Source organism: Capra hircus, chromosome 2 (genome assembly GCF_001704415.2).
Source record: "Capra hircus breed San Clemente chromosome 2, ASM170441v1, whole genome shotgun sequence".
Lineage (NCBI taxonomy): Eukaryota > Metazoa > Chordata > Mammalia > Artiodactyla > Bovidae > Capra > Capra hircus.
In genome coordinates this window covers 42,442,114-42,468,939 of record NC_030809.1, presented here as the reverse complement: position 1 = coordinate 42,468,939, position 26,826 = coordinate 42,442,114, and the positions used below count along the sequence as shown (strand labels likewise).

The following is a 26,826-nucleotide window of genomic DNA, read 5'->3' as shown; positions in this document are numbered from 1 at the left end:
TAAGATTGTTACTTTTTTTTTCTCTTCCTAAGGGCTGATAAAACAGAGATAGATGCTTAAATAACAATCTGTTGCCTCTTAGCTCTTCCCATGCCCTGTCCCCAAAGATTCTCTGGGCAATGACTTTTAAATACGTTCTCATTATTTTTAATGAGTACACAGAATGTATGACGCATAATGCACCAGTAGATAAGTGCCCTTTAACTGAACTTGTCAGATATAATAAAACGTTGAAGGAGTTAAGATGCGCTTTTCTTTAAGATATTATAATTATTTAAATTAAGATTCCCAAGTACAAATCATGTACTATTCAATACCTGTTGCTGCCTTAAGAGAGACCCAGCTCCAGTCTTAGTTCCCTCTGTAAAAAAGAATGTTTTATCACAGCAGTAGGAAGACAAACGAAAATTTAATATTGTTATGTCTCTTTAAGTTTACCCTTCTTTAAATCTGCTCCAATGGCAGGATATTCAATTATAAACGAGTTCAATTATGTTTCCTGGCCACTTATTGAGTTATATGAAGGACTTTTATCACCGAGTCTTTCTGTAATTAATTCTTTGCATTTCTTAGAGGCTTAGGACCTAAGGAAGGATTGTTTAACAGCTTCAAATGTGTTTCCATTTTCTTATACTTTTTCTTTTCTTTTCCTTCCTATCTTTTCTTTCTTGCTCTAACCTATCATTCTGCCTTTCTAGAAGCAAATAACACTTAGTATGGTATCCCTTAATTGCAGAATATTTTTATTTCTACATTACATTAAAACACCAGGTGGTGACGAAGAGGAAGATAATAGTACATTACGTTCAATTACATTAAAATGCCAGCAGTAGATGAAGATGGTGGTAGAATGGAGAAATATATCATCCCCAAGAACAGCAAAGCATCCCCTTGCTAGTCTTTGTTGCAGAAATATCAGTACCTTTGGCTCCTGGTTTATGGAACTGTCAGCCTTAGCACCCTGCTTGTGAGTTACAGAGTTTCAACCTGACTCAAAAGGGCTCCCTTATCTCCTTTCTAGCAAATACATATTTCATCTGTAGACTCTTGACTTCCCATTGGAGGGGAAAACACATAGAAACAAACAAGCAAAAACATAGAAAGTGATAAAATTCAAAAACACCCAACCACAACATCTTGCCCTTGACTTGCTTACACTCCATCTCCCTGAGATCAGATGCTTCTCATGCATGATACACAAAGAGAGACTGATGTTCGGGAGGTCCATCTTCTTACACCTCCATTTCTCTCTATTTCTGGGTCCACTTTGATTGTTTTTGTTGTTGTTGTTGTTTAGTGGCTAAGTCATGTCCGACTCTTTTGTGGCCCTATGGACTGTAGACCACCAAACTCCTCTGTCCATGGAATTTCCCAAGCAAGAATACTGGAGTGGGTTTCCATTTCCTTCTCCAGGGGATCTTTCTGAGCCAAGGATTGAGGACACATCTCCTGCATTGGCAGGTGGATTCTTTACCACTGAGCCACCTGGGAAGCCCCCACATTGATGATCAGTTCAGTTCAGTTCAGTCGCTCAGTTATGTCTGACTCTTCGCGACCCCATGGAACACAGCACACCAGGCCTCCCTGTCCATCACCAACTGCCGGAGTCTACTCAAACTCATCTCCATTGAGTCGGTGATGCTATCCAACCATCTCATCCTCTGTCGTCCACTTCTCCTGCCCTCAATCTTTCCCAGCGTCAGGGTCTTTTCAAATAAGTCCGCTCTTCATATCAGGTGACCAAAGTATTGGAGTTTCAGCTTCAACGTCAGTCCTTCCAATGAACACTCAGGACTGACTTCCTTTAGGATGGACTGGTAGGATCTCCTTGTAGTCCAAGGGACTCTCAAGAGTCTTCTCCAACACCACAGTTCAAAAGCATCAGTTCTTCAGTGCTCAGCTTTCTTTATAGTCGAATTCACATCCATACATGACTACTGGAAAAACCATAGCCTTGACGAGACAGACATTTGTTGGTAAAGTAATGTCTCTGCTTTTGAATATGCTGTCTAGGTTGGTCATAACTTTCCTTCCAAGGAGTAAGCGTCTTTTAATTTCATGGCTGCAGTCACCATCTGCAGTGATTTTGGAGCCCCCCAAAATAATGTCAGCCACTGTTTCCAGTGTTTCCCCATCTATTTGCATGAAGTGATGGGACCGGATGCCATGATCTTACTTTCCTGAAAGTTGAGCTGTAAGCTAACTTTTTCACTCTCCTCTTTCACTTTCATCAAGAGGCTTTTTAGTTCCCCTTCACTTTCTACCATAAGGGTGGTGTCATCTGCATATCTGAGGTTATTGATATTTCTCCCAGCAGTCTTGATTCCAGCTTGTGTGTCTTCCAGCCCAGCGTTTCTCATGATGTACTCTGCATAGGAGTTGTATAAGCAGGGTGACAATATACAGCCTTGACATACTTCTTCCCCTATTTGGAACCCATCTGTCGTTCCATGTTCAGTTCTAACTGTTGCTTCATGATCTGCATACAGGTTTCTCAAGAGGCAGGTCAGGTGGTCTGGTATTCCCATCTCTTTCAGAATTTTCCAGTTTATTGTGATCCACACAGTCAAAGGCTTTGGCATAGTCAAAGGCTTTGGCATAGTCAATAAAGCAAAATAGATATTTTTCTGGAACTCTCTTGCTTTTTTGATGATCCAGTGGATGTTGGCAATTTGATCTCTGGTTCCTCTGCATTTTCTAGAACATTGATCATAACAGGACCCAATTGTTCAGTGAATATTTACTGAACATCTATTTCCAGTTCAGGTGATCAAATACTCATTGTTTATGTGGGCGAGATGTTGTGCCAGGCACTGGCTATTTTCAGATGTACTTTGTTGTGATCTACATGAGCTTATTGAGTGCCATCAGAGAAGACGGATAAGAATATGGCATGATGCCTACCATCTGTGTGGAAAGCTAGTGGGAGGGAAATTTAAGGAAGAAGCTGAGAGATTAATAGTGAACTAGAAGTTATAGAAAGAAAAAATGTTAGTCAGGATTAAAAGTTATACAGAGAAAGTTAAAATCATGAAACATTGCATATATGAGGTAGGACGTGGACTGGACCGTGGATGAATTCATAGAACTGAAGAGAGAGAAACTAACAGTAATATGGAGAAGCATGAGCCAAAGACAGAAAGGAAAACTGAGGAAAAGGAAGGAGAAAAGAAGCATCTTGATTATAGTGATATTATTGTTGGCCACTAATGCTATCACATGAGCAAAATTTGCAAGTCTATAATAAGACCAGTTCTAAGGATAGAAAATCCATCAAATATGAACTTAATATCTCTTTTATACCTCTTTTATAAGGTCTCTTTTTAGAAGTTCTATATTTAGGCTTATTCATTCAACTTGCATTCAGCTGGAGCACCTACTGGACTGGAAAGTCCAAGAAGGCCTCCCTTACAAGGTTTTCAGTTGTTGCTGGCTGTTGGGTGGGGCACCTTGGTTCTCCTTCATGTGCCTTCTCATCCTCCAGAAGGTAGTACATCTTCTTACATGACATTCTCAAGACAGCAAAAGTAGATGATTAAGACCCAACATCAAAAGTTGCATAATGTTACTTCTACCTCATTCTCTTGGTCAGAGCAAGTTACACAGTCAATCAAAGTTCAAGAGAGAGGTGAATAGATTCTACATTTGGACAGAAAGAGCAGTATTCACGTTTCAAAGAATTCACTGGGGCCAATACTACAATCTCTCACATTAACTTAGGAAAGTTTGAAAACACTATTCTATAGCAGAGTGAGTATTGGATGTAAGATTCAGTTACTGACTCAGGGCTTCATAGCATGGTGGAGTTTTTAGAAAAGCCATTTAACTTCTTGGGTCTTATCTTTCTAAATTCCATTCACAAACATTTTTATTGTGTTCCTTCTCAATGCAAATAGAATGCAACAGATAGAAAAGCAAATAAGTCATTCCCCTTTCCCTACTTTGTTTAGCAATGTTTTAACCATGACATAAATTTACTGAACATAAATTCATGTCCCTATTCTGGATATGCTTTTCCTTCTTTTCTCCCATCCCTTATGGAGTTTTACTTTTCTATAGTAGATGCCCACTACCTGGCTTGGGGGCCATGAATCAGAGGTGGGCCGTGTAGACAGTGAAAAACTATTAAGTACTAAAATTAAATTATCAGAATAAAAAGTAATTTGTCAGTAAAATGAGAGATTTTTCTTATCTATAAAATGAGAAGACTAAACTACATGGCTTCTTCGATTGCTTCCTACTGGAAAATTCTATTCTATGAATTTCTGTGCATCAAATCTTGGCATGACACTCCATACAGATAGTGCCTGAATTATGTATGATCTGCATATTTAAATGGACAGCAAGAGTTCTCTGAGTGGCTGTTCCACAGTCTTGAATGCCATGGGAGCTTTTGACCTAAAGAATACCTTCTCTTAAGTCAATGTAGAGCTAACAATTTGCCAACAGATGTCTCTCTTCTGGCTATCTTTTCAACCCCCGGCCATGTGGTGCCATCGTATTTAGTAGATACAGAGGGATCCCCTCTTTCAAAACTCTCTTGACACCACCATGTGGGTACCACCACAGCCAGTTCAAAAGAAAATGTGTTCCTTCTTTCCTAAATATGAAATTCAGATATATTTTCCTACAGAACATCCTTAAATACGGTCTATCCAGTGGAATGTAAAATTACTATATACTGTTTTGGAGATACCAAGGAGTGAGCAAACCATGCTGGCTAGTTGAAGCCTACACACAGTCTACCAGCGTTTCTTTTGAGAAAAAAAAAAAAATTGAATTCCAAGAAACAAATTTACAAACAGGCTTATAGCATAAAACCTTTTTTCTAACTAGAAATTGCCTTGTCTGTACCCACTATCACAGTTTATTTAAAGCTTATTTCCATTATACATAGAGAAAAGTGAATGAGTTACAAACATTATTCATTACTGTTTTGGATAATATTCATCCTTAATGCAATAAAAAAAAAAATCCCTGGGTTCTGGATTCTTCTATTAGAAAAATATGACTGTGTCAACAATAACAACTTATTGAAAACTTGGCAGATATTTTCAGTGTAATTATTAATGCAAGGCACCTTAGTTCTTCTTGGGTACTAGATAGATTTTAAATAAATTATATAAATATTAATGTAATTATTAACTTGATAATTTTATGTGCTATCTCAGCACACAAGAAAATTAAACAAAGATGAAGGTTGCTGTATTTGTTCACGTGTGAGAACATACATAACAGTGACTTATTTCCAATATTGTAAGGAGATAGAAGTGCACTAGATCGAGCCTTGTCTGCAGCTGCATAACTGAGCATGATTGTAAAATATATGTATGCAATTTTTCATGTTGGTTAAGTTAATAACATGCCACTATAATTTGTGTACCTCTGAAATAGGAACCAAATCATGTACATCCTAGCTGGAAAGTAAAGGCAAAATGCCTATAAACAAGCTAGAGGCTTATTTTTTTTTTCTTTTTTAAGCCCAGTCTCTGCAGTCAATAGCATTTCAGAGGTTCCTCTTTAACCTGTAGGGTTTCTTCAGAAAAGAATACCGATAGCATGTAAATGTCTTACTTCCTTCACAAACCTTTGAAAACGTAACCCTGCGATCACATTGCCTCTCACCCTCAGCTCTCAATAGCTCTCGAGGGAGTGGGCACTTCTTATCAGACAAGAGCAGCCCGGCAAGGGCAGCCAGCACATTGAGAGGCCAGGGCAGTGAAGTGGTCAAGGCCACTGGGCAGGTAGTGAAAGGCCTCTCACTGTGTTAAACAAATGCGGTTTCCTTCCTGTCTTCTGCAGGAGCTAATTTTGTTTTTCACTTCTCTTCTGGTATAAGAACAATAAGGATTCATAAGGCCATTCAGCCTGTGAGGAGATGTGCATTAGATTATCATAAATCCGCAGATAAAAAGTGCAGTGGTCAATGGAACAGACATTCTTGGATGAAATAAAAGGTTTAATTGAAAGTACTGTCCCAAGAGACATAGATGATTGAGCGTAGTATTGAGTCGACATTAATTACCATAGACCAGAGAGTGAAGAAAATAAAAGACCATTCTATATATTTTTTTAAGTTCCCAAATCTGTTTCTCTTTAAGAGGACTTAGGAGATTCTCCTAATAGAATGCTAAGGGGAAAAGGTGAGTTTTTGTTCATACACAGTGTCCTTAGAACACCGTTAAAGTTTCTTAGGAAGTTGCAGCTGAATTCTGTGCTAGTACAAATAGCTTTTGTTAGAAGTCAGAGACCTAGACAGAGTACAAAGTGAACTGATGATGAATAATGGTTAAAATTGATCAATATCTATTATGAGCTATGATGCTAGTAAATGATTTGCACTTATTCATAATTATAGAAAATTTTTTTGATTCTTTGATTATGTCTCTCAGCTTATTTTTTTTTTAGTAGGTTGGGTTTCTGTTCTACAATGTAACAGAAAAAATAAATAAATAAATTGAAGAGGCCTCTGAACATAAGGTCCCCATTAAACACTAGATGACTCTCTTTGTATCACTAAAATATGGCTGCCTTTATAAATCATGCATATTTGTTTAGCCAATGCCCTACTCTTGATGTGGTTAAAACAATGAGATGAACTCTCCATTCACAGAGACAAAAGCTGGGATCAAGGATTGCCTTAACCAGAAAATAATTGGTCAGGTGTCTCTTTTACCAGTCATTAACATTTTAGAATTATGACTTGGAGTCTCCCTTTAGGTCAAGTAGAGTATAAAAATTCTTCTGGATTATTCATGCCTAGTGTGCAATGCATTTGAAAGAACAAAGACAGGGAGATACCAAATATACTTTAGTGTTTTACTTGGTGTTTTACACAATGCTGCCAATTTAGTTAAAAAAAAAAAGTTAAAGCAACTTGTTTATTTGCTTTTCAGTTCTATTTAGAACAAATGAATTCACTCAGTAAGAGCATTTAAACTTCTTAGCCAATTGTTTGGGAGTGGACATAGGCACAGTCTTAGTTTAAATGTGAAAAAATTGCTTTTTTAGGGTTAATTTGAACAGGGTAGTTGCCAAATAGTACCAGCTGTCATAATAAAGGAGAAGTGAGTGACAGGTTTACTCCACCCCATATCAAAACTCAAGAGCGGATATGCTGATCAGATGAGCCAAAATAAATGGAAGTTCTTAGAAACATTTGCAAGCTATTTTCTTACAAAGCTAAGCCCTTCACAGGCATCAAAGTACAAACGGGTTGTGATTAAGCTTAGCACTATTATAGAAATGAGAAAGTGGGATCACTCTGTTGCAGTAGGGATCCCAAATGCACTGCCTAATACTCTAAAATTTCCTATGATGGCAATGGTGATAGTGGTCTATATTACAAAGTATTGGAACTTGAATAGCAGTTTTTAAACTACATTTTAATATTAATGAAAATGTGGCCCATTCAAGCTACAATTGAAGAACTGATGCAGCACTTGTCAGCAATGTTGTTTTACATTCACGGACCCTTATTCTCAGGCGTGCACTGGAATAGTTGCTAATGGCAAAAAAAGAAGTGGAATGGTTCTTGTTTCCCTTGAAGATTTATATAGTAACTAATAAGCATAATATAAAGTGATTAGTGCTATAATTTAATTAGGTAAGGAAATACAGGTGAGGTCTCAGCCACAGAGCAGGTGACAGTTGAGATGGATATGGAGGAGTTTGATGGATAATGTAAGAGTTTGCAGTGTCAAGTGGGGAGGAGAGGAGAGAATGTTTTTTAGACAGTGAATCCTACCTAAAAAATAAGAGAATCTCTTCATAATATTTAATTAATTAACTTCAGTGCTATGTAACAAACATGTTAGAAAGTTTAGGGCAGAAGTATTAAAACTGTATTTTTATAGATAAGATGCAACACATAGCTAATACTTTTCTTTTTGGCCTTTTAGTGCCGTTATTTCAAGAAGGGCATTATGGCAGACAAGAGGCAACAAATTAATTTATGAAGTCATCCTCTAACAATTATTTTTATACATATGCATTCTATCAGATTTAAACTGGATTTAAACTTGAATTAAATGTAAATCTTGCCTTTCATGAGATTATAGTGGTATACTGGAGTCAAAACAGGCACACAAAGAATTATAAGAATAGAAAGAAAGGAATAGGGGGAAAAAAAAAAAAAACAGACGAATAGGAAGGCCAGTTGTTTTCCCACTGATAGAATCAGAGAAAGAAGAGGCAGCTTATATGCTGAGACATAAAACCTGGGTGTTTGGAAATATCAAGTAAGGGGACTTTGATTCCATTTTATCTTTGCAAGAAAATTTCTTTTGAGATGAAAGTAATTCCTACACTATATATATATATATATATATATATATATGAAATAGATCTGTTTCCCTATGAATGATTTCATTAAGTATCATGAAGTGTAGGTTAGTACTGTCAGGAAAATGCTTAACTTAAAAGATTCATTCACTCTTTATGCTTAGATGATTCATTTTTCCATGTATCAACAAGTAAAAATGGACTTGTGATGGATTAATTAAAAAAAAATTCCGTAGGAATGAACTAAAACTGAGATAGTTCTTGTTTATTCTTTGAAGCATACTTTGTTGGAAAATGAAGATCCATTAGTTCAGGGAAGAAAGAAGTCCTGCTAAACCTACATCTAGGGGAATATTGATTGGAAGTATGCTGAACTTTTAAACTTCTTTTAATTACACACTGATTTTACAGGAATTAAGGCCGTAGAAATTGCTCCCTTACCCTTGGCCTGCTTTCCTGTATATATATAGCAAAGGAGGAGAACATATACGTTAAGGGCAGTATTTGGCAACCCAAGCCAGTTACGAGGCCTCTGGGGCCACTTGAAGAGTCCCTGTTAAGAACCTGGCAGAAACAGTGGCAGATGTAAGAGGAGGAGTCTTCCCAGATCTAGACTAGCTACTTCCTCTGTCTTGGAGACATCTCACAGATCCAGAAGCCACTCTGAAATCCAGACTGTAGGATGACTGTAGGATGATGTCTTAGTCTGGTAGGGATGCTGTAACAGTACCATACCTTGGATGACTTGTAAACAGCAAAAATGTATTTCTCACAGTTCTGGAGGCTGGAAGTCCAAGGTCAGGATGCCCACGTGGTCGAGTGAGGGTCCTCTTCTGGGTCACAGTCTTCTTATTGTACCTCTATATGGTAGAAGGGCTAGGGAGCTCTGTGGGGTCTCTTTTGTAAAGTCATCAGTCCCACTCAGTAGGGAGCCACCTTCATGACCTCATCACGTTCCAAAGCCCCCACCTCTTAAAACTGTCACCTTGTGCATTAGGATTTCAACATATGAAATTTGGACAGACAAAACATTCGAATAGCAGATGCGTCTATGTGTCAAACAGAAGACGTGATACCAAAAGAAGAGAAAGACATGATTAACAGTGATATAAACCTGATGATATATCATTAACCCGGGAGGATATCTCCCGTGTGTGTGTGTATGTGTTTGTGTGTGTGTATGATACATATAGTATCATCCAGTTGGTGGATGGGTGTATTGATCTCAATTCTTCACTTCCAAATAGTAGCATTAAATATCTATATTCTGATTATGGTCTCATGATGTGTGGAGAGTATTTTCCAACCTTAGCTTGTAGACTTGCACATATGAATTCATTTGGCCAATGAGATGTCAGTAGATGTTTTGTGGGCAAAGGCCTTAAAGTTAATTTAATTTTCACATTCCTGCCTTTCGTCATATGAGAAACGTGTTTCAGATATGCAGAGGTCTAAAGAAGTTGAGAGATCTGGGGAGCAGACATGTACCTCATCCATAGCTTGGAGGCCAGCCTACCTGAATCCAGCCAAGATTAGCCAGATACCAGTCAAGGTGAGAGACATGAGCTGGAAATAAATGCTTTACAGTTCATATCACAATTTTGGGATGATTTGTTATGCAATATTTGGGAGGTATCAGCTGACTGATACATTCTTTCACTTTTCCCCATTAATTAACTTCTGGGTAGATTTCCCTCCCTTCTCCCATCAATTTATTTGTAGTAGTGAGGACAGGAAGATATATCTATATTTTAAATTTAATGGGTTTCATACTCTACAGAACCCAGATGACTTCTTATTTTATAGCTATTTTTATCTGAAAATTAATGTTGACAGGATAATTGATTTAATTATTAAGATAAGAGGCAAATTATATGTCTTTATCTACAAATGACATATTATATATATGGTAAGAACATTCTCATTACAACAGCAAACATGTACTGAGAATTTAAAATGGTGTTTCCCACTGAGATTTCTCAATCTCCATTTGAAATTTAGGATTATTTATCATTAATAATATACTAAAAGGGATCAGTTTCCAGCTGGAGTCTCATTAGATGCAACTCAGACCTCAGACAAAAGGGGAGGGTTAAAATGGTTGTATTTCTATTATGTAATTTTCTTCTAAGTCTTAACCAATAAATAAACTCTGCCTTCCACAGCCCTTGTGAAAATATTACTTTCTCGAGGTCATGGTGGTACTGTTACTTCATTACAACATGATTTAATAAACATGATCCACTTTGTCTTAAAGTGAAGGAACATCCACTGGGTCCTCTAGGGAGAATGTAGGCACCTGAGATATAATCCCTACGTTTAGAATTCTTAAATTGGGAGGAAAGCTTTATTACCTTTGTGCTTAGTCACTCCGTCATGTCCGATTCTCTGAAACCCCATGGGCTGTAGCCTGCCAGGCTCCTCTGTCCATGGGGATTCTCCAGGCAAGAACACTGGAGTGGATTACTATGCCCTCCTCCAGGGGATCTCCCCCACCCCAGGATCGAGCCAAGATCTCCCACATTGCAGGCAGATTCTTTACCAGCTGAGGGAAAGCCTATCTTTATTAAAAGCATTTGTACCCTAAACAATGACACACAGGTTAAGAATGCAGGGTGTAGGTAGAACATTCTTATATATTTACTCTGATAAAAGATTTTATTCAGTGACTTCACAGTTTCTAAGAGCCCAGTGAAAACCACCTATAATTCGTTGTCTTTACACTATCTCCAGAAATCTCCCAATCTCAAACAAATCTAATTTTTTTTTTAATTTCACATCTGGAAACTAAATGTCATTTATTTCCCTTTTTGGAATAAGGACTCCCTCATTCTAAGAGCTTCAGAATGTACTTGTTGTCCTGCATCATTTGCAGCCTGTCATGAGACTATGAAGCCTTCCATGAGTCTTTGTTGTTGATGATGGTAATTATGACATATGACAGGTACCCAGAATGTGATGCAGCAATAATAGAGCTGGAAGTCTGAACCATGAGCTTGCGTGGCATCTCTAGGACCTTGTTTCTGACCTACAAGATTTCTGTCTGGAACCTTCTCTCTTTTCTGCTCCATTCCTTTCCAGCCTAATCTTCCCTGTGTTCTTTAAGTGTACGCTAGGGAAGTGTACTTTCCTATAATACCCTTCTTGCAAAGATGTGTTCCGTGGTCAAGTAAATTAGGGAATATGTATTAACTTTTAAGAGCACTGAAAAGACCTAGCATAAACCATTTCCTTGGATTTTTCATCATGGAAACTTTTTTTTTCCCCTCATATGCACTGATTGTGCCCTTGTGTATTAGACCTTAGAATGATCCAAGTCTTAGAAGAGATCAGTTTGTTGGTTACTGAAGCAAGCCCTAATTGGACATGGCCTTAGGCCAGACATCCTCGGGAGGCTTCAATAGCCTGTATACTGATAGTGTTATGGGGTCAGGGGGCACTTTCAATTCAGTCAATGCCACCCTTTTCCTGAGTGGTGGGCTGGGCTGAGCTGTGGGTGGAACAGGTATCATAACCAGGCATTCACCTCCTGAAGTACTGTGTATTTTTATTGATGTTTAGCTTTTGTCCTTGATAGTTGTATTGTCTTTTGAAGGCATTAAGTGCAGGTAGCCTGGTGTGCAATGCATCTGTGATAGCAAAATCCTATTAGAAGTATGTCACCCAGGAGCCCAGTTTCTTACATGGCTCTACTCCTCTTAGAATCAGGCCCATTCTGCTTCCTTTTAGATCACTGGATTATTACAATCGTAACATTTGTTCTTAAATCTTATATTCATATAAAATCATGTATTCTTGTATGTTAGCTACTGAATTATTTACTGTAAAGTACTTTAAATTCTTTAGACTTTTAACAGGAAAGAGTAAATACAAAACAAAAAGGTCGATTGTTTCTTATACACGTACCAGAAACAATAGATACGTGTATATATATGGCTAAGTCCCTTTGCTGTCCACCTGAAACTGCCACATTGTTAACTATATTCCAATATAAAATAAAGTTTTTAAAAATAAAGTATTATTATAAAAAAAGATCTATTGTTTCTTGATATTAACAAAGCAACTTCTAGTTTTATAAAACTATGCTATCTGAATTATAAAATATTATTTATATTACATTTCTATAACACAAAATATTATTTTTACTTCTTTAATCTGTGTCCGAATAGGGAAAAAAACATGATTCCCATTTTCCTTAAACTGTTACATTTGCTGATCTTTCAAGGATATGTATTGTGAGTAGGAGGAAAACAAGGTTGCTATAGGAATGTTAACTCTGACTTACTTTACTTTTGTTAGTTTTAATCTCTGACTTAGTATTACATTAAGGTACTTTTATATTGAACAAGCAATAAAGAATGGGTATTTTTTTGACATTTGTTTTCTGGCATTAGATGAATCTTTTACTTAAAATTGTTTTTGGATAAGTTCAGTCAGAGATCAGCTCTTGATTTCAGTTTTCCCCTTCTACCTCCTTTCTGAGGAATGGACTTCAAAAAACATGAAAACGTGTCTCAATTACAAATACTTTATAGTATTTTCTTCTTGTAGGTCTTTGGTTTAAAATTATTTTGAAATGAATGAATATGTACTTTAAAAGATCACATAAGAACATATATTTTAGATATTGATTACTGAGCTATGTGAATATGATTTAAAATTTTTTCTTTCATTAAAAGTAAAGAGCAGTGTTGCTTATGTGTAGTTTTGTGAAGCTTTACCCTACTTACTGCAACATTAAGTTACATTTTCCTCTTCTATATGATTAATATATAATATTGAGTTTGGGGTTAATTTCAACCACCTGTAGTATAATTCAGAATTTTAAAAAATTATCTGTTCTATTATCTCTGATGCTTTTTGGTGATGTGTCAATGTCATTCAGAGGGCAAAAGACTTTAAAAGGTCATCTGTCTACTTGTAAATCACCAAGTTCTTCTGATTTAGCAGCAGTGGTGGGAAAGATCACTATTTATCACAGTGATCATCCTTAGATCACACTTACCTATGCACATGTCAGCTCACGTGGTTGTCATCTTTTCTTGACTCTCTGAGAAGTACAGTCCAAAATAAAGTGCCTCCCAGCTGTTGGAATGAGTCTCTGATCTCCACTCCAGGGCAATATTCACATTTTGAATTCTATATAATCCAATTGGCCAAAAAACTTTCAGGCTTATAATAGCTACCTATGCTTTTTTCAGAAGATTAAAATTTTTCAGAAGATTAAGTGTCTTGCAGGTGTCTTGTCCTTTCATTGCTGTGAAAATTTACTTAGCTATAACAAAAGTTTTATCACCTTAAATTCCTTAGAATTTATTTAGGTAAATTTATCGGTGGTTAAGCTAATTATAAAATATCCTGGCAGAATTGCCAGGTCTGGCTTTTCCTATATATATTATATGAAAAAAGTGACTTTTTTTTTTCATTTTTTGCCTTAAAGCTCCTTTGTTTGAGTTTTAGGTTTGGGGTAACTGACAAAATGATTGCATGTAAAACATAACTCTTGCATAAAGTAAGCTGCTCTCAACACAGACTAATTACACATTTGGGAGGCAAGGCAAAGACATCCAGAACTTGCTCATGCTGAGCTAAGAGCACAGCATTTAATGAAATGAGGGCCATAAAAGGTTCAGCATGGATGCTTTCAGGTCTGACCTGGGCTTCTGGGAAATTGAACATTGGTTCTGTGGACTGATAGATTCCCCCAGGGTTTGAAAGGCTGGGTTATTACCACTTGTGTGTGTGAATCAAAACTGCTTTGCAGTACAAGAACATTTGTGATTCCAGAGATGGCCCCATTTGGAACACTCTTAAGCTAATAATAAGGATACCTACCTAGTCATCCATCTTCTTGCCTCTCTTTCCTCCTCTCAAGTAATTACTTTTGATATTTGTTTCATAAAAATGGTTGTATATCTGTCAGGATCAGACTGTGTAAATTCCTATTTCCTCTTTGCTGTTGTTAGACTCTATTCCTTTCTGTCAGATAATACTGTGTATGAAACAGAAAGGCACGCTTACGTTGTTTGGTAACCTTTTAACAATTATGTCCTGTGTAGACTGGCTGTTTCACATTGCAGTGTTGGTACATAGTAGATGCTTGATAAAAATGTGTTGATTGACTCTTGTCACTCAGGCCAAGATGGGATAGTCTCATATCTGCATTCCAGCTGTGAGAGGTTATCCATTATGCTTAAAAACAGAAATAGGATTGCAGGGAACAAAATGAGAGAACAGAGAAATAGAAGACTAAATGGTTGAATGGGAAGGAGAGGGAAGAGATATATAATTAGAATGATAACAGAACAATGTCCGTAAGAACTTGAAGAAAGTTTGTGTAAATGAGAATAAAAGGTTAGTGAAGGCTGGAGATAGGCAGGATAAAGCTACCATTATCTAGTAAATAACCATTAAAATGGCTTATGACAATTAGGAAAGAAAAGCAATTAACATTTTACTCACATTTGGTTCTGTGTTTCATTTCTTTTTAATTAATAAAAATAATGCCTTTATATATCACTGTGGTGTCTTCCAAGTTGAAAACTATGATGCTTTATTGGATTATGAAATTAATGCAGTGGGTTGTGACAATTTTTTAAAAATAATGAAACAGAATAGAAAACATTAGAATGTGTTGCCCTCTTGGTAAGTATTGTCTCATGAAATTTTTATTTATCATCAATCATCAAAGACGCTCAGTCATATCTGACTCTTTGCGACCCCATGGACTATAGCCTAGCAGGCTCCTCCCTCTATGGGATTCTCCAGGCAGGAGTACTGGAGTGGGTTGCCATTGCCTTCTCCAGGGGATCTTCCCAACCCAGGGATCGAACCCTGGTCTCCCACATTCCAGGCAGACACTTTAACCTCTGAGCCACCAGGGAAGCATATATCTGCACACATATATGTATATATGGACAGATTAGGAGATGGACACATAATGTAACTCTGGGTACTTAATCACAGTGCTTCTCAAACTTGGTGAAATGTACAATGAATATCACCATTTGCAGTGTTCATTTATGATTTGAGGTGAATGATGCAATTTTAAATCATGCACAGTCCATTCTGCTTTACAGATTGGTAGCTATAACACATCATGCTGCCTTCATTGAGAATATGATGCTGAAGTTAAGCTGGGTTATCATCTCTCCTAGTAGGAAGTATGGCATGAAAAGGGAAATTGGGCTAGGTTACTTTAAGGTTTCTTATAACTGTGATACTTTATACTTTTTACAATTATTTTTAATGTCAAAACTAATTTTATAAACACTTAAAGTAATAAAATCCAGAATAATAGGAACCAAATGCGATGCCAGCAGTTTATTCATTTTCTTATATATAAATATGTATATATAATCCCAGAAATACACATTCACAGATACACATATATACATATACACAATCATGTACTATTGGACACTTATTCATTTTTATTGATTCAGTCATTCAACAAATACTTATCCATGGCTTATTTTTGAGTCTGGCATTGTTTTAAGCATCAGTGATTCACTGATGGGAAAAAAAAAATAGAGTAGTATTCCTGCATTCAAAAGACACTATCAAAAAAATAAAAACATAAGCAAATATATGGTATGTGATAAATGCTATGGAGAAAAAGTAAATCAGGATAATAGACAAAGGTAGGATGGTATTGCCTTAAAATAATTTTAAACCGAGTGATCAGGGAAGGGGCTTCCCTGGGGGTTCAGAAGGTAAAGAACCCACCTACAATGTAGTAGACCCAGGTTCTACTACAGGTTCTATTCTGGCTACACTCTCCAGTACTCTTACCTGGAGAATTGCATGGACAGAGGAGCCTGGTTGGCTACAGTCCATGAGGTTGCAAAGAGTCAGACATGACTGAACAATCAAAGAAGACCTCACTAGTAAACTGGCATTTAAACACAAAGTTGAAGGCAGTGAGGGAAGAAAGTCTGTAGGAATCTAAGGAAGGAACATTCAAAGCAGAGGGAGGAGGTGATGCAAAGGATTGAGGGCAGAAGTTAGATAAGGTAACTTAGAGAGTGAGGATGGGAGAGAAAAGTCAGATGATTGATTCTTAGGACACTAGTATTTTGGGAGAACATGAGGAAGAGTCTGCAAAGGGGACTGGAAAGGAGTAGAGAGTGAAGTAGGAGATGAATACTTAAAAGTGGTGTCCTGGAACCAAGGGAAGAAAGTGGTTCAGGACGTAGGGCTCGATAAATGAGGTCTCATGCTACTTGGACCAAGTAAGATGAAAACTAAGAATTGACCTTCACACTTACCAACCTGATTTCCCAGGCAAGAATACTGGAGTGGCTTGCCATTTTCTTCTCTAGGGGGTCCTCCTGACCCGGGGATTGAACCCACAGCTCCTGCTGCATCTCCTTGCATTGCAGGCAGATTCTTTACTACTATAGGTCATATAAATACCATATCTAGTTTACATGATATTAGTTACATTTGTGTATATGTGCGTGTGTGTGTGTACGTGTACATGTGTTTCATTAGAGATGTGCTTATAGAGTTACTCTCAGGGGCTTTCCTGGTAGGTTAGTTGGTAAAAAAATCTGCCTGCAATGCAGGAGACCTCGGTTTGATTCCTGGGCTGGGAAGATTCGCTGGAAAAGGGATAGGCTACCCACTCCAGTATTCTTGGGCTTCCCTTGTGGCTCAGCTGGTAAAGAATCTGCCCGCAGTGCGTGAGACCTAGGTTTAATCCCTGGGTTGGGAAGCTCCCCTGGAGAAGGGAACAGCTACCCACTCCAGTATTCTGGCCTGGAGAATTCTGTGGACTGCATAGTGTTGCAAGGAGTCGAACACGACTGAGTGACTTTCACTTCACTTCACTTTACTTACAGGCACTCTACATGATAGTACAACACTACAGCAAATGGTTCTTATCTCTTCATAAATTCCTTTTAAAAACATTTATTGTTTTATAATTTAGAAGTGTCAGAAAACAAAAACATTATAGAGAAGAAAAAATAGTCTGTATTGCAGTGGAAGAATATAACCAAGTTTTCTTTTAGCAAATAGATGGGGTAGGGGTGGAAGACAGGTGGGTAATAGGTAGATGAGTAGGTGTCTGAATTGTGTATAAATTATATGTTATATATTGAGATGTACTGTATAATAAGCTTTTATATATAATATTATGTCACAGTCTCGCATGATTAAAAGTCTTTGTGTCCACACTATTTTATATAATTCTGTGATTCTTAATAAGTAAAAAAATATAAAAACATCTTATATATAAGCATATTTAATCTAACAAATATGACTTGGTAGCTGCATTTTTTCCTCATAGGTCCTTACATAAGACAAACAGCATGAGGCTCCTATGTCCATGCAATTCTCCAAGCAAGAATTCTGGAGTTGGTAGCCCTCCCCTTTTCCAGAGGATCTTCCTGACCCAAGGATCGGATCTGGTTCTCATACATTGCAGGCAGATTCTTTACCATCTGAGCCACCAAGGAAGCCCATACATATATATTTAAATATATACACACACCAGTAACTCAGTATTTGTCATTTTATACTGTTTTCCAGAGAAGGCAATGGCACCCCACTCCAGCACTCTTGCCTGGAAAATCCCGTGGACAGAGGAGCCTGGGAGGTTGCAGTCCATGGGGTCGCTAAGAGTCGGACATGACTGAGTGACTTCACTTTCACTTTTCACTTTCACTGGAGAAGGAAATGGCAGCCCACTCCAGTGTTCTTGTCTGGAGAATCCCAGGGACGGGGGAGCCTGGTGGGCTGCCGTCTATGGGATTGCACAGAGTCGGACATGACTGAAGCGACTTAGCAGCAGCAGCATACTGTTTTCATCCCATGAAGTTCTCATTCCTACCTCTGGAAAATTAGTGCCATATAACCGAGACATAGCTAAGACATCACAGACTTCCCTAGGAGTTCATTCTGGTCATCTCCAGGGTCGGTCACAAGTCTTTAAGCATGAGACCCAAACGATTGCAGGGACTGTTACTGCCACCCCTTCCTGGTACTTAGGAACATGTCATCAGGCAGTGCTGTAGTCCCAAATGACTCTCTATTCCCTGGTTACCTAGAACTTGACTGCATTTGCCAATTGGTGATTCAGGGCAGTGATGTTCACCTAAAGGTGATTTTGACCCCTGGGGCCTCACAATAAACTGTGGAAAATTCTGAAAGAGATGGTAATACCAGACCACCTGACCTGCCTCTTGAGAAACCTATATGCAGGTCAGGAAGCAACAGTTAGAACTGGACATGGAACAACAGACTGGTTCCAAATAGGAAAAGGAGTACGTCAAGGCTGTATATTGTCACCCTGCTTATTTAACTTCTTTGCAGAGTACATCATGAGAAACGCTGGACTGGAAGAAACACAAGCTGGAATCAAGATTTCTGGGAGAAATATCAATAACCTCAGATATGCAGGTGACACCACCCTTACGGCAGAAAGTGAAGAGGAGTTAAAAAGCCTCTTGATGAAAGTGAAAGAGGAGAGTGAAAAAGTTGGCTTAAAGCTCAACATTCAGAAAACGAAGATCATGGCATCTGGTCCCATCACTTCATGGGAAATAGATGGGGAAACAGTGGAAACAGTGTCAGACTTTATTTTGAGGGGGGGGGGGCTCCAAAATCACTGCAGATGGTGACTGCAGCCATGAAATTAAAAGACACTTACTCCTTGGAAGAAAAGTTATGACCAACCTAGATAGCATATTCAAAAGCAGAGACATTACTTTGCTGACTAAGGTCCATCGAGGCTATGGTTTTTCCTGTGGTCATGTATGGATGTGAGAGTTGGACTGTGAAGAAGGCTGAGTGCTGAAGAATTGATGTTTTTGAACTGTGGTGTTGGAGAAGACTCTTGAGAGTCCCTTGGACTGCAAGGAGATCCAACCAGTCCATTCTGAAGGAGATTAGCCCTGGGATTTCTTTGGAAGGAATGATGCTAAAGCTGAAACTCCAGTACTTTGGCCACCTCATGTGAAGTGTTGACTCATTGGAAAAGACTCTGATGCTGGGAAGGATTGGGGGCAGGAGGAGAAGGGGACGACAGGATGAGATGGCTGGATGGCATCACTGACTCGATGGACCTGAGTCTGAGTGAACTCCGGGAGTTGGTGATGGACAGGGAGGCCTGGCGTGCTGCGATTCATGGGGTCGCAAAGAGTCGGACTCTTTTGGTTGTCACGACTGGGAAAAGAGATGCTACTGGCATTTAATAGATAGTAGCCAGGGATTCTGATAATATCCTCCTGTGCAGTGCATAGCCCCCATATGGAATTATCAGGCCCCAGTCATCAGTGGTGCTGAGGTTAAGAAAGCCTGAGTTGATCCTGTATGGCTGGCCCTGGGCAGGTTCAGAGGCATTAGACCTGGACACAGGCAGTAGGGCATCTGAGCATCCATCCTGGGCCTGACTCTAAGGACCTCAAGGACTTGGTATCTAGAAACATAGCATCTAGTAACAAAGACAAATAATGGAAAGACAAAAATTAATGAAGTTTACATGATTTCTCTTCCTGTTTCAGCCTCTGGATTTTTCCCTTTCTGGAAATTTGTAGGTAGAAAAAGCAAGGGATACACCTGCCATGGGCTTCCCTGGTGTTTCAGATGATAAGGAATCTGCCTGCAATGCAGTAGACCTAGGTTCGATCCCTGGGTCAGGAAGATCCCCTGCAGGAGGGAATGGCAACCCACTGCGGTATTCTTGCCTGGGAAATCCCATGGACAGAGGAGCCTGGTGGGCTACAGTCCATGGGGGTCACAAAGAGTAGGACATAATAGTGAGTAACACACCTGGCACAGTGAGGAAAGAGCTCTTGTCCTAAAGGCAGGAAGACAGGGAGAGTCCCGGGTAGGGATGTGCTGCTGCCTTTGGGCTCATGCTCTCCCTCACTAAGGGCCTTCATTCGGGGCCCTTACAAGGACTTTATTCCCCTGCCCATCCTGCTATAAAGTGCTGTGGTCTTCCCTGGTAGCTCAGTCAGTAAAGAAACTTCCTGCAGTGCAGGAGACTCGGGTTCAATCCCTGGGTTGGGAAGATCCCCTGGAGAAGGGAATGGCAAACCACTCCAGAATCCTTGCCTGGAGAACCCCGTGAACAGAGTAGCTTGGCGGGCTACAGCCCATGAGGTCGCAAGAGTCGGACACGACTTAGTGACGAAACCACCGCCACCGCCAAGTGTTGTATGGCAAGATTTGAGTTTAATTGTAAGAGATACTAGTCGAACCAATGTTATCAGAGGCATTACAGCATATTGATTTTTTTTTTTTTTTGGTACATTAGATAAAGGGAACTGTTATTTCTAACAGAGGAAATGGCTGTGATAACTACTATAATGGCTTCCCTCAGCATTGAGAAGTTTGCTATTATTAGAGACCAATAATTATGACTTGCACTTCATACAACATAAGAAAGATATGAAGCGTAAGTGTAGTTGAGTGGAGAGTGTGAGACTGAATGGCGTCTTACTGCCATTGTAGAAATATATCTTGGGATTCCATGTGGCTGGGTCTAGTCACAGTGGCCTGCAGACGCTGAGAAATTTACAGCAGCTAAGAGTCTATCACAGGCACCATACTGCCTGGACTCCACAAAGTTCCAACATGGATAGGTCTTTTGAACTATAAGCTTGATACTTATATGTTGCATACCTCTGTTTCCTCATCTGTAAAATGGGCCTCACAATAAACCTCACAGGATTGTTCTGGAGAGAAAGTGTATTGCTGTGTGTAAAGCACTTGGCACAGAACCACTCAAACATTTTTAGCCACTAGGTTGTTTTGGTAGTTATAATTCCAGCTCTCAGACATCAGAGACTTTAAAGGAATAAATTGTTTCACATGAAGAGATAACCATAATACCACCTAATTTCTGTTTTGTTTTTACCACTTATGTAATAAATGAAAGGCATTAGTACAGAGTGGCCCTCAGTCTTACTGCGAATGAAATACAATCACCAAAAGAAAGCTGATTATAGAATAAAGTGGTTTGAAGTTGTTACTCAAGTGAAACTTTTCCTCATGTCACTTTTTGACTCGATGAAAACCAGAGAAACTCTCTAGTTTTTCTCTAAAACAGTGTTTACAGACTTCTAGTGAGAAGCCGTTCTTTAATTTATACTTTAATTCAGCAAAACTTGATTAGATTGAAATTAACCAAATTCCAGAGAGACCTGTATACATAAATGATTTTGAAAATGTTATGGATTCTAAACTGGACGTTTTGGGAGGCACAGATAAAGGCTAATAGTTTACATTTAGTATTTAACTCTGGCATTCCAATGGAAAAAAGACAGTTACTTGGTACTTAATAATGGGATTTGGGGTTTTTGTGGTTTTTTTTAGATAATAATATAATGAGTTAGTTAAAAGAGCTAACTTGTAATAGGTTTATTAAATTAAACAATAAAGTTTCATTTCTTGGAAACTACCCATTGTCAAAATCTTAATAGTTAACTTCATTTACAATGAAATTAAATGAACAAACTATTTCTCTAAAGCTAGACATGGGATTTCTCTTCACTGGGAGGAGTTAGAGATGTCATGTCAGTAGATCTGGCTATGATCAGACCTCTTAATCCTGTTTTAATTGTGGGTTCTTTGCTACTTCTGATTTTATAGTTGTTATTTTGTGACTGACATTCAGACATTCATGGTAATTTTTAAAATACATAATTCTACATAAGCATCCCTCAAAGTGACCTTAAGATGAGAGTCTCTAAACATAATTATAGAGAGTAAGGAACTACCGACCTAGAATGAGTTGATGGTTTCCAGGGCTATCTCATTTTCAGATTTTTCATTTAAACGCTGGGGCAGAGTTTGATATTTCTGCAAGCTTGGGAGGAATGCAGAAGGAGGCCCTATACTCTTTGTCATGTGGACAGCACTTTTCTATCCCTACTCTTGTATATTTGAAAACACTATGGACCAAGTATGATAAAGTGTGTGTTTTTTTCTGGAGACCTGACCCCGATTATGCCTTTTGCCACCATACTATGTGTGTGTATGTATGTATGTGTATATATATATACGTATATATATATATACATATATACATATATATATATTTTTTTAGAATGGCTAGGCTTTTGGCTGGGTGTCACTTGTCAAAGAGAACATGGATATTTCTGTGCATTATCATTTTTGTTTAGGTTCCAAAACCAGATGCCAACAAGTTATTTTATCCAAAGAAGCAAGCTTAAGGCATGAGTTTTGACAAAGTGAAATTCAATTCAGTGATATCTATTAAGAATCACATCTTGAACTTTAAAATTAACATTTTTTTCAGTGCTCTGTGTCTTATTGACAATCTCTATCAATAGGATTGTTTCCATGGTAAATGATATGTTTTAAATTTTATAAGCCAAATAGTCCCCTGAATTGTAGCAGGTTTCTACATTAAGCTCTTGTTTCTTCATCTGTAAAATGAAGGTGCTGAGATTACATTATCTCTAATGTCTATTCTAATACTCAAGATTCCCTGGGTAATATCCAGTCTCTTTAATTATTGAGAATATTCTACTGAATTTCCAAATACTTTTGGAATGTTTCAAATTGCCTTGACCAGAGATCCTGTCTGTTGACCATCACCAAATAATTATTCCCAAGAATTATCTTCTCCACTCCATCCATGTGATGGAGGCTCCTGCAGAGAGAGAAGATTGCCCTTTGTCTACTGGGGGCAGGATTACAGCTGTTAAGCAGAGACCCAGTCATCTTGTCTTGTCCAGCTGCATCTGTGTTTGACCATCTGAGAATGTGAATATTGACATTCAGCTGCTTTCTCCTCCTTCATTCTTTTCTTGTATACTTCCAACAGAAAGGAGAACCTGACTGTTGTGCATTCTCCCTGGAAACAACTGAGCAACTTACCTTTGAGATCCCATTGAATGATTCCGGTTCTGCTGGTCTTGGGGTGAGCTTGAAAGGGAACAAATCTCGAGAAACTGGAACAGACTTGGGGATTTTTATCAAGTCCATCATCCACGGAGGTGCTGCTTTTAAGGTAGGTAGGAATGCTGTTTGCCCATCAGTGTAAAGATACTTAGAAACGTTAACTGTTCTGCATGGGGACTCGATAAAGAAAATTTCTGAAGGCTTGAGACCACTGAGGCTTTCTTGCCAGATTCAGGAAATGTATATGTGAACAGATCTGGGTAACAGTTTGTTTTCATACTTTATATTATTTTTATTACTGTTAGGATTCTTTTGAATTTATAACCTAACAAAATTGAACCTAACAATACACAATTAGAAAAGCAAAACTGAAAGCTAGTCAATATCAAAGCAACAAATAAGAAACTCTATTCCTTGTGTTTGCAAGAATGAAAGCTCAGTGGAGTCTGAGAGAAAGTAGCATAAATTAAAGGTCATTTATCACATTTTATACACTAGAAGATCCATGTTGCTGGGGATGCATATTTGCCTTTGAACTTAGAGAAGCTTATAAATTTCCAGATAAAAAGAGAAGAATATGATTCTGCCCTTTCATACTGGGGTGGGCAACATGAACATAGCTGTTACCATAATTTAATGGTTAACTAGATTTGCCTGAGTTCAAATGCAACCCTACCACCATATGCTCCAACTAGTGCTCCATTAATAATAATACCTAGCATATAGGGTTCTAAGAATTGAATAAAGTAATATACACAGTGTGTTCAATGCAGTTAAGTGATTACAGAGAGAGGGAAAACAAGCTTGTTCTTATTGTCAGCAACCCTGACCGTCATCTTTATCATCTCATGCCATGCCGAGACTTCCTGAGCTTAAATCATGCCTTCATTGCTCTCACCCCTCAGTGAATGCAGGCAAATCAATTGTCTTTAATGTGCCTCAGTTTCCCCATATATAAAATGAATAAAATTAGTAGTGCCTGCCCCTGGCGCTCTTGTGAGTACAAAAAGAGACAATGGGTATAAAATGCCTAGCACCATGCCTATGATAAACTTTGAATAAATGTTAGCCATTTAAAAATCATCTTGATATTACTCACGTGTGCCCTCTCCCACTCAAAAGCCAAGAAGGCATAATTAGAGTTTATAAGAGCCCCCTTGGTCCTAGGATCCTGGCTTTATTAAAACATTTGTCTCCTCAAACTTATCATTTCACTTTTGCTTCAGACCTAGACACTGAGCTAGTGTCTTTTTCTTTGGAGAAGAAGAAATGCACTGGGGATAGACAACCTTTAATGCACTCCTGGATCAGTTAGCTTCTGTTGCATGATAAGTAATGACAACATTTCAATAACATACCTCTATAAGCCTTCATTTCCCCGATGGCTCTGCACATTAACTAAAAGGGCTCTGATTGAGGCTGACCTGTCTCTATCACACAATAGATCTACAGATCTGAGTGTACTCCACATATAATAACTACACCTTGGGCCACCAGGCTAGCTGATGTCCAAGACCCATGAAGCTTCCTTACATCTGGTTTCCAAGCTGGCCTACTGTCACTTCTCATACATAGTGGAGGCTAAAACAAGTCCTATGACTGAATCCATGGTCAATCCAAGGTGTAGAAAAGTACAGGCCACCCACGGTGAGCCTATGACAAAGGTGTGGGTCTAGAGAAGTCACTGAGGAATTGGGGCCATTCATCCAGTCTGTGACTCTCCGTCAGGCTCAGAAAGGCAGAACTGGGAGCAGAAGGGTAGTTGTCGTTCAGTCATTCAGTCGTGTCCAGCTTTTTGAGACTGCATGGACTGTAGCACACCAGGCTTCCCTGTCCTTCACCATTTCCCAGAGTTTGCTCAAACTCATGTCCGTTGAGTTGGAGATGCCACCCAACAATCTCATCCTCTGTCGCCCCCTTCTCCTTCTGCCCTCAATCTTTCCCAACATCAGGGTCTTTCCCAATGAGTCAGCTCTTCATATTCAGGGTAGATTCCCTTTTGGATTGACTGATTTGATCTCCTTGCTGTCTGAGGGAACCTTTAAGGATTCTTGTCCAGCACTACAGTTAGAAAGCATGTTTTTCAGCCGTCAGCCTTCTTTATGGAGCAGAATGAAAATGATAATAATTACAGTAACATTATCAACCAACATTCATTCTGTGTTATGCTTGATATCTGTTGGACCATATAATAAGTATTTTAGGTGGATTCTCTAAATTTATTCTGCACATCCATACTGCATTATTATTGTACCATCTTGTCAAGGAGAAATTACAGTTTTCAATGGTTAGTGCCTCTCCTTTGTTCACAAGGCCAGAAATCACTTAAACCAGCGTGTGAACCTGGGCAATCCGACTTCAAAGTCTGTGCTTTGCTGTCCTGTGATGAAGGCTCTTTGATCTCATCTATTCATATTTCCAGAGATCAGGGGCTGTTGTCCTGAACTTGTCTTATATCACGTGTATCATCCTTAGCCAGGCCATCTAAACATGTGCTGTATTTAAGAATGAGTCTTGGTCATGTTTGTGGATACCATTTCGGCATTATTCTTATTCCTTATGACAGCTCTATTTACAGAATTTATTCCAAGTAAAATTGAAACTGAAATGAATTTTTGGAAATTAAAAGCAAACATCTTAGCTTTTTTATGGGCAATAACTTCAGCTCAAGCAGATATTGGAGAGCAGGTTTAATATGTATATCCATGTTTGTGTAAGTGAGCATCTCCTTACCTAAGCAATTTCTAACAGGCCTGTTTCTTGCAGGAAGATTTCAATTTCCATTTATGTAAATTTCTTTCCTGACACTGGTCTGCTGAGTCAGACAATCACACCATTAAAAACTACTGGACAGCGTATTTATAGCTGATCTTAAATAGTAAGAGTCATCCATCATGAATTTAGCCTTATTGTGAATGTTTAGTATCCATTTGTCCTGTTTACTTTCTGCAGTGCAGAGGGTAGAGGCCTAAAGCTTTGCTCACAAGAAATCTGATTAACCAGGAAAGAGGAAAGTATGTTTCGGTTCTCCTTCTGCTGTTCCAATAATCCACTGTTGCTCCTCAGAAAATTGCCACCTGGTCTGTGATTCAGGATTAGGTCTTAGAAAAATTGTTTGGAGACTTTGTTCCCATCTCTGTTCAGAAGATACACGTGTATCAGACCGCTCTGTCCCTGGGGCAAAGAGGAGATAAGTATGGGGAACATCTACTTTAGCATCTGGCCCAAAGTTTTTTAGGTGAAATCAACGAAAGAATCTTTCCACCAGAGCACACTCTTTTTCTCCTGGCCCTTCCTACCACTAATTGGCTCTCAAGGTGTTTTCCCCTTTAGGGAAGGTGGAAACGAAACTACTTTGAAAAGTATGACAAAATTCTTCCTGTGGCTTCTCTATGCTAAATTCTCCTGGGGATTTCCGTTGGTATAAAAAACAAAGATAGGCTATTTCTAACCAGATGTAAAAACCCTGGATAACTGTGACTATAATTAAGGACCTTCTTTTTTTCCCTTAACTTTTTGTTTTATCCTAGATGGCGCTAGTTGTAAAGAACCCACTTGCTAATGCAGGAGCATAAGAGACATGGGTTCAATCCCTGGTTAGGAAAGAACCCCTGGAGAAGGGCATGGCAACCCACTCCAGTGTTCATGCCTAGAGAATCC

The 26,826-nt window shown here is 38.6% G+C and overlaps 1 protein-coding gene across 2 annotated transcripts in view; it reads left to right on the top strand.

The window, feature by feature from the left end:
* The window catches only part of PARD3B (par-3 family cell polarity regulator beta), a 1,161,921-nt gene that overhangs the window by 649,972 nt on the left and 485,123 nt on the right, over positions 1–26,826 (top strand). For both annotated transcript variants that reach the window (XM_018060563.1, XM_018060570.1), the window contains exon 11: positions 23,090–23,275. In XM_018060563.1, the coding sequence (XP_017916052.1) occupies positions 23,090–23,275 (186 nt within the window). The remainder of the gene's footprint in view (positions 1–23,089; positions 23,276–26,826) is intronic.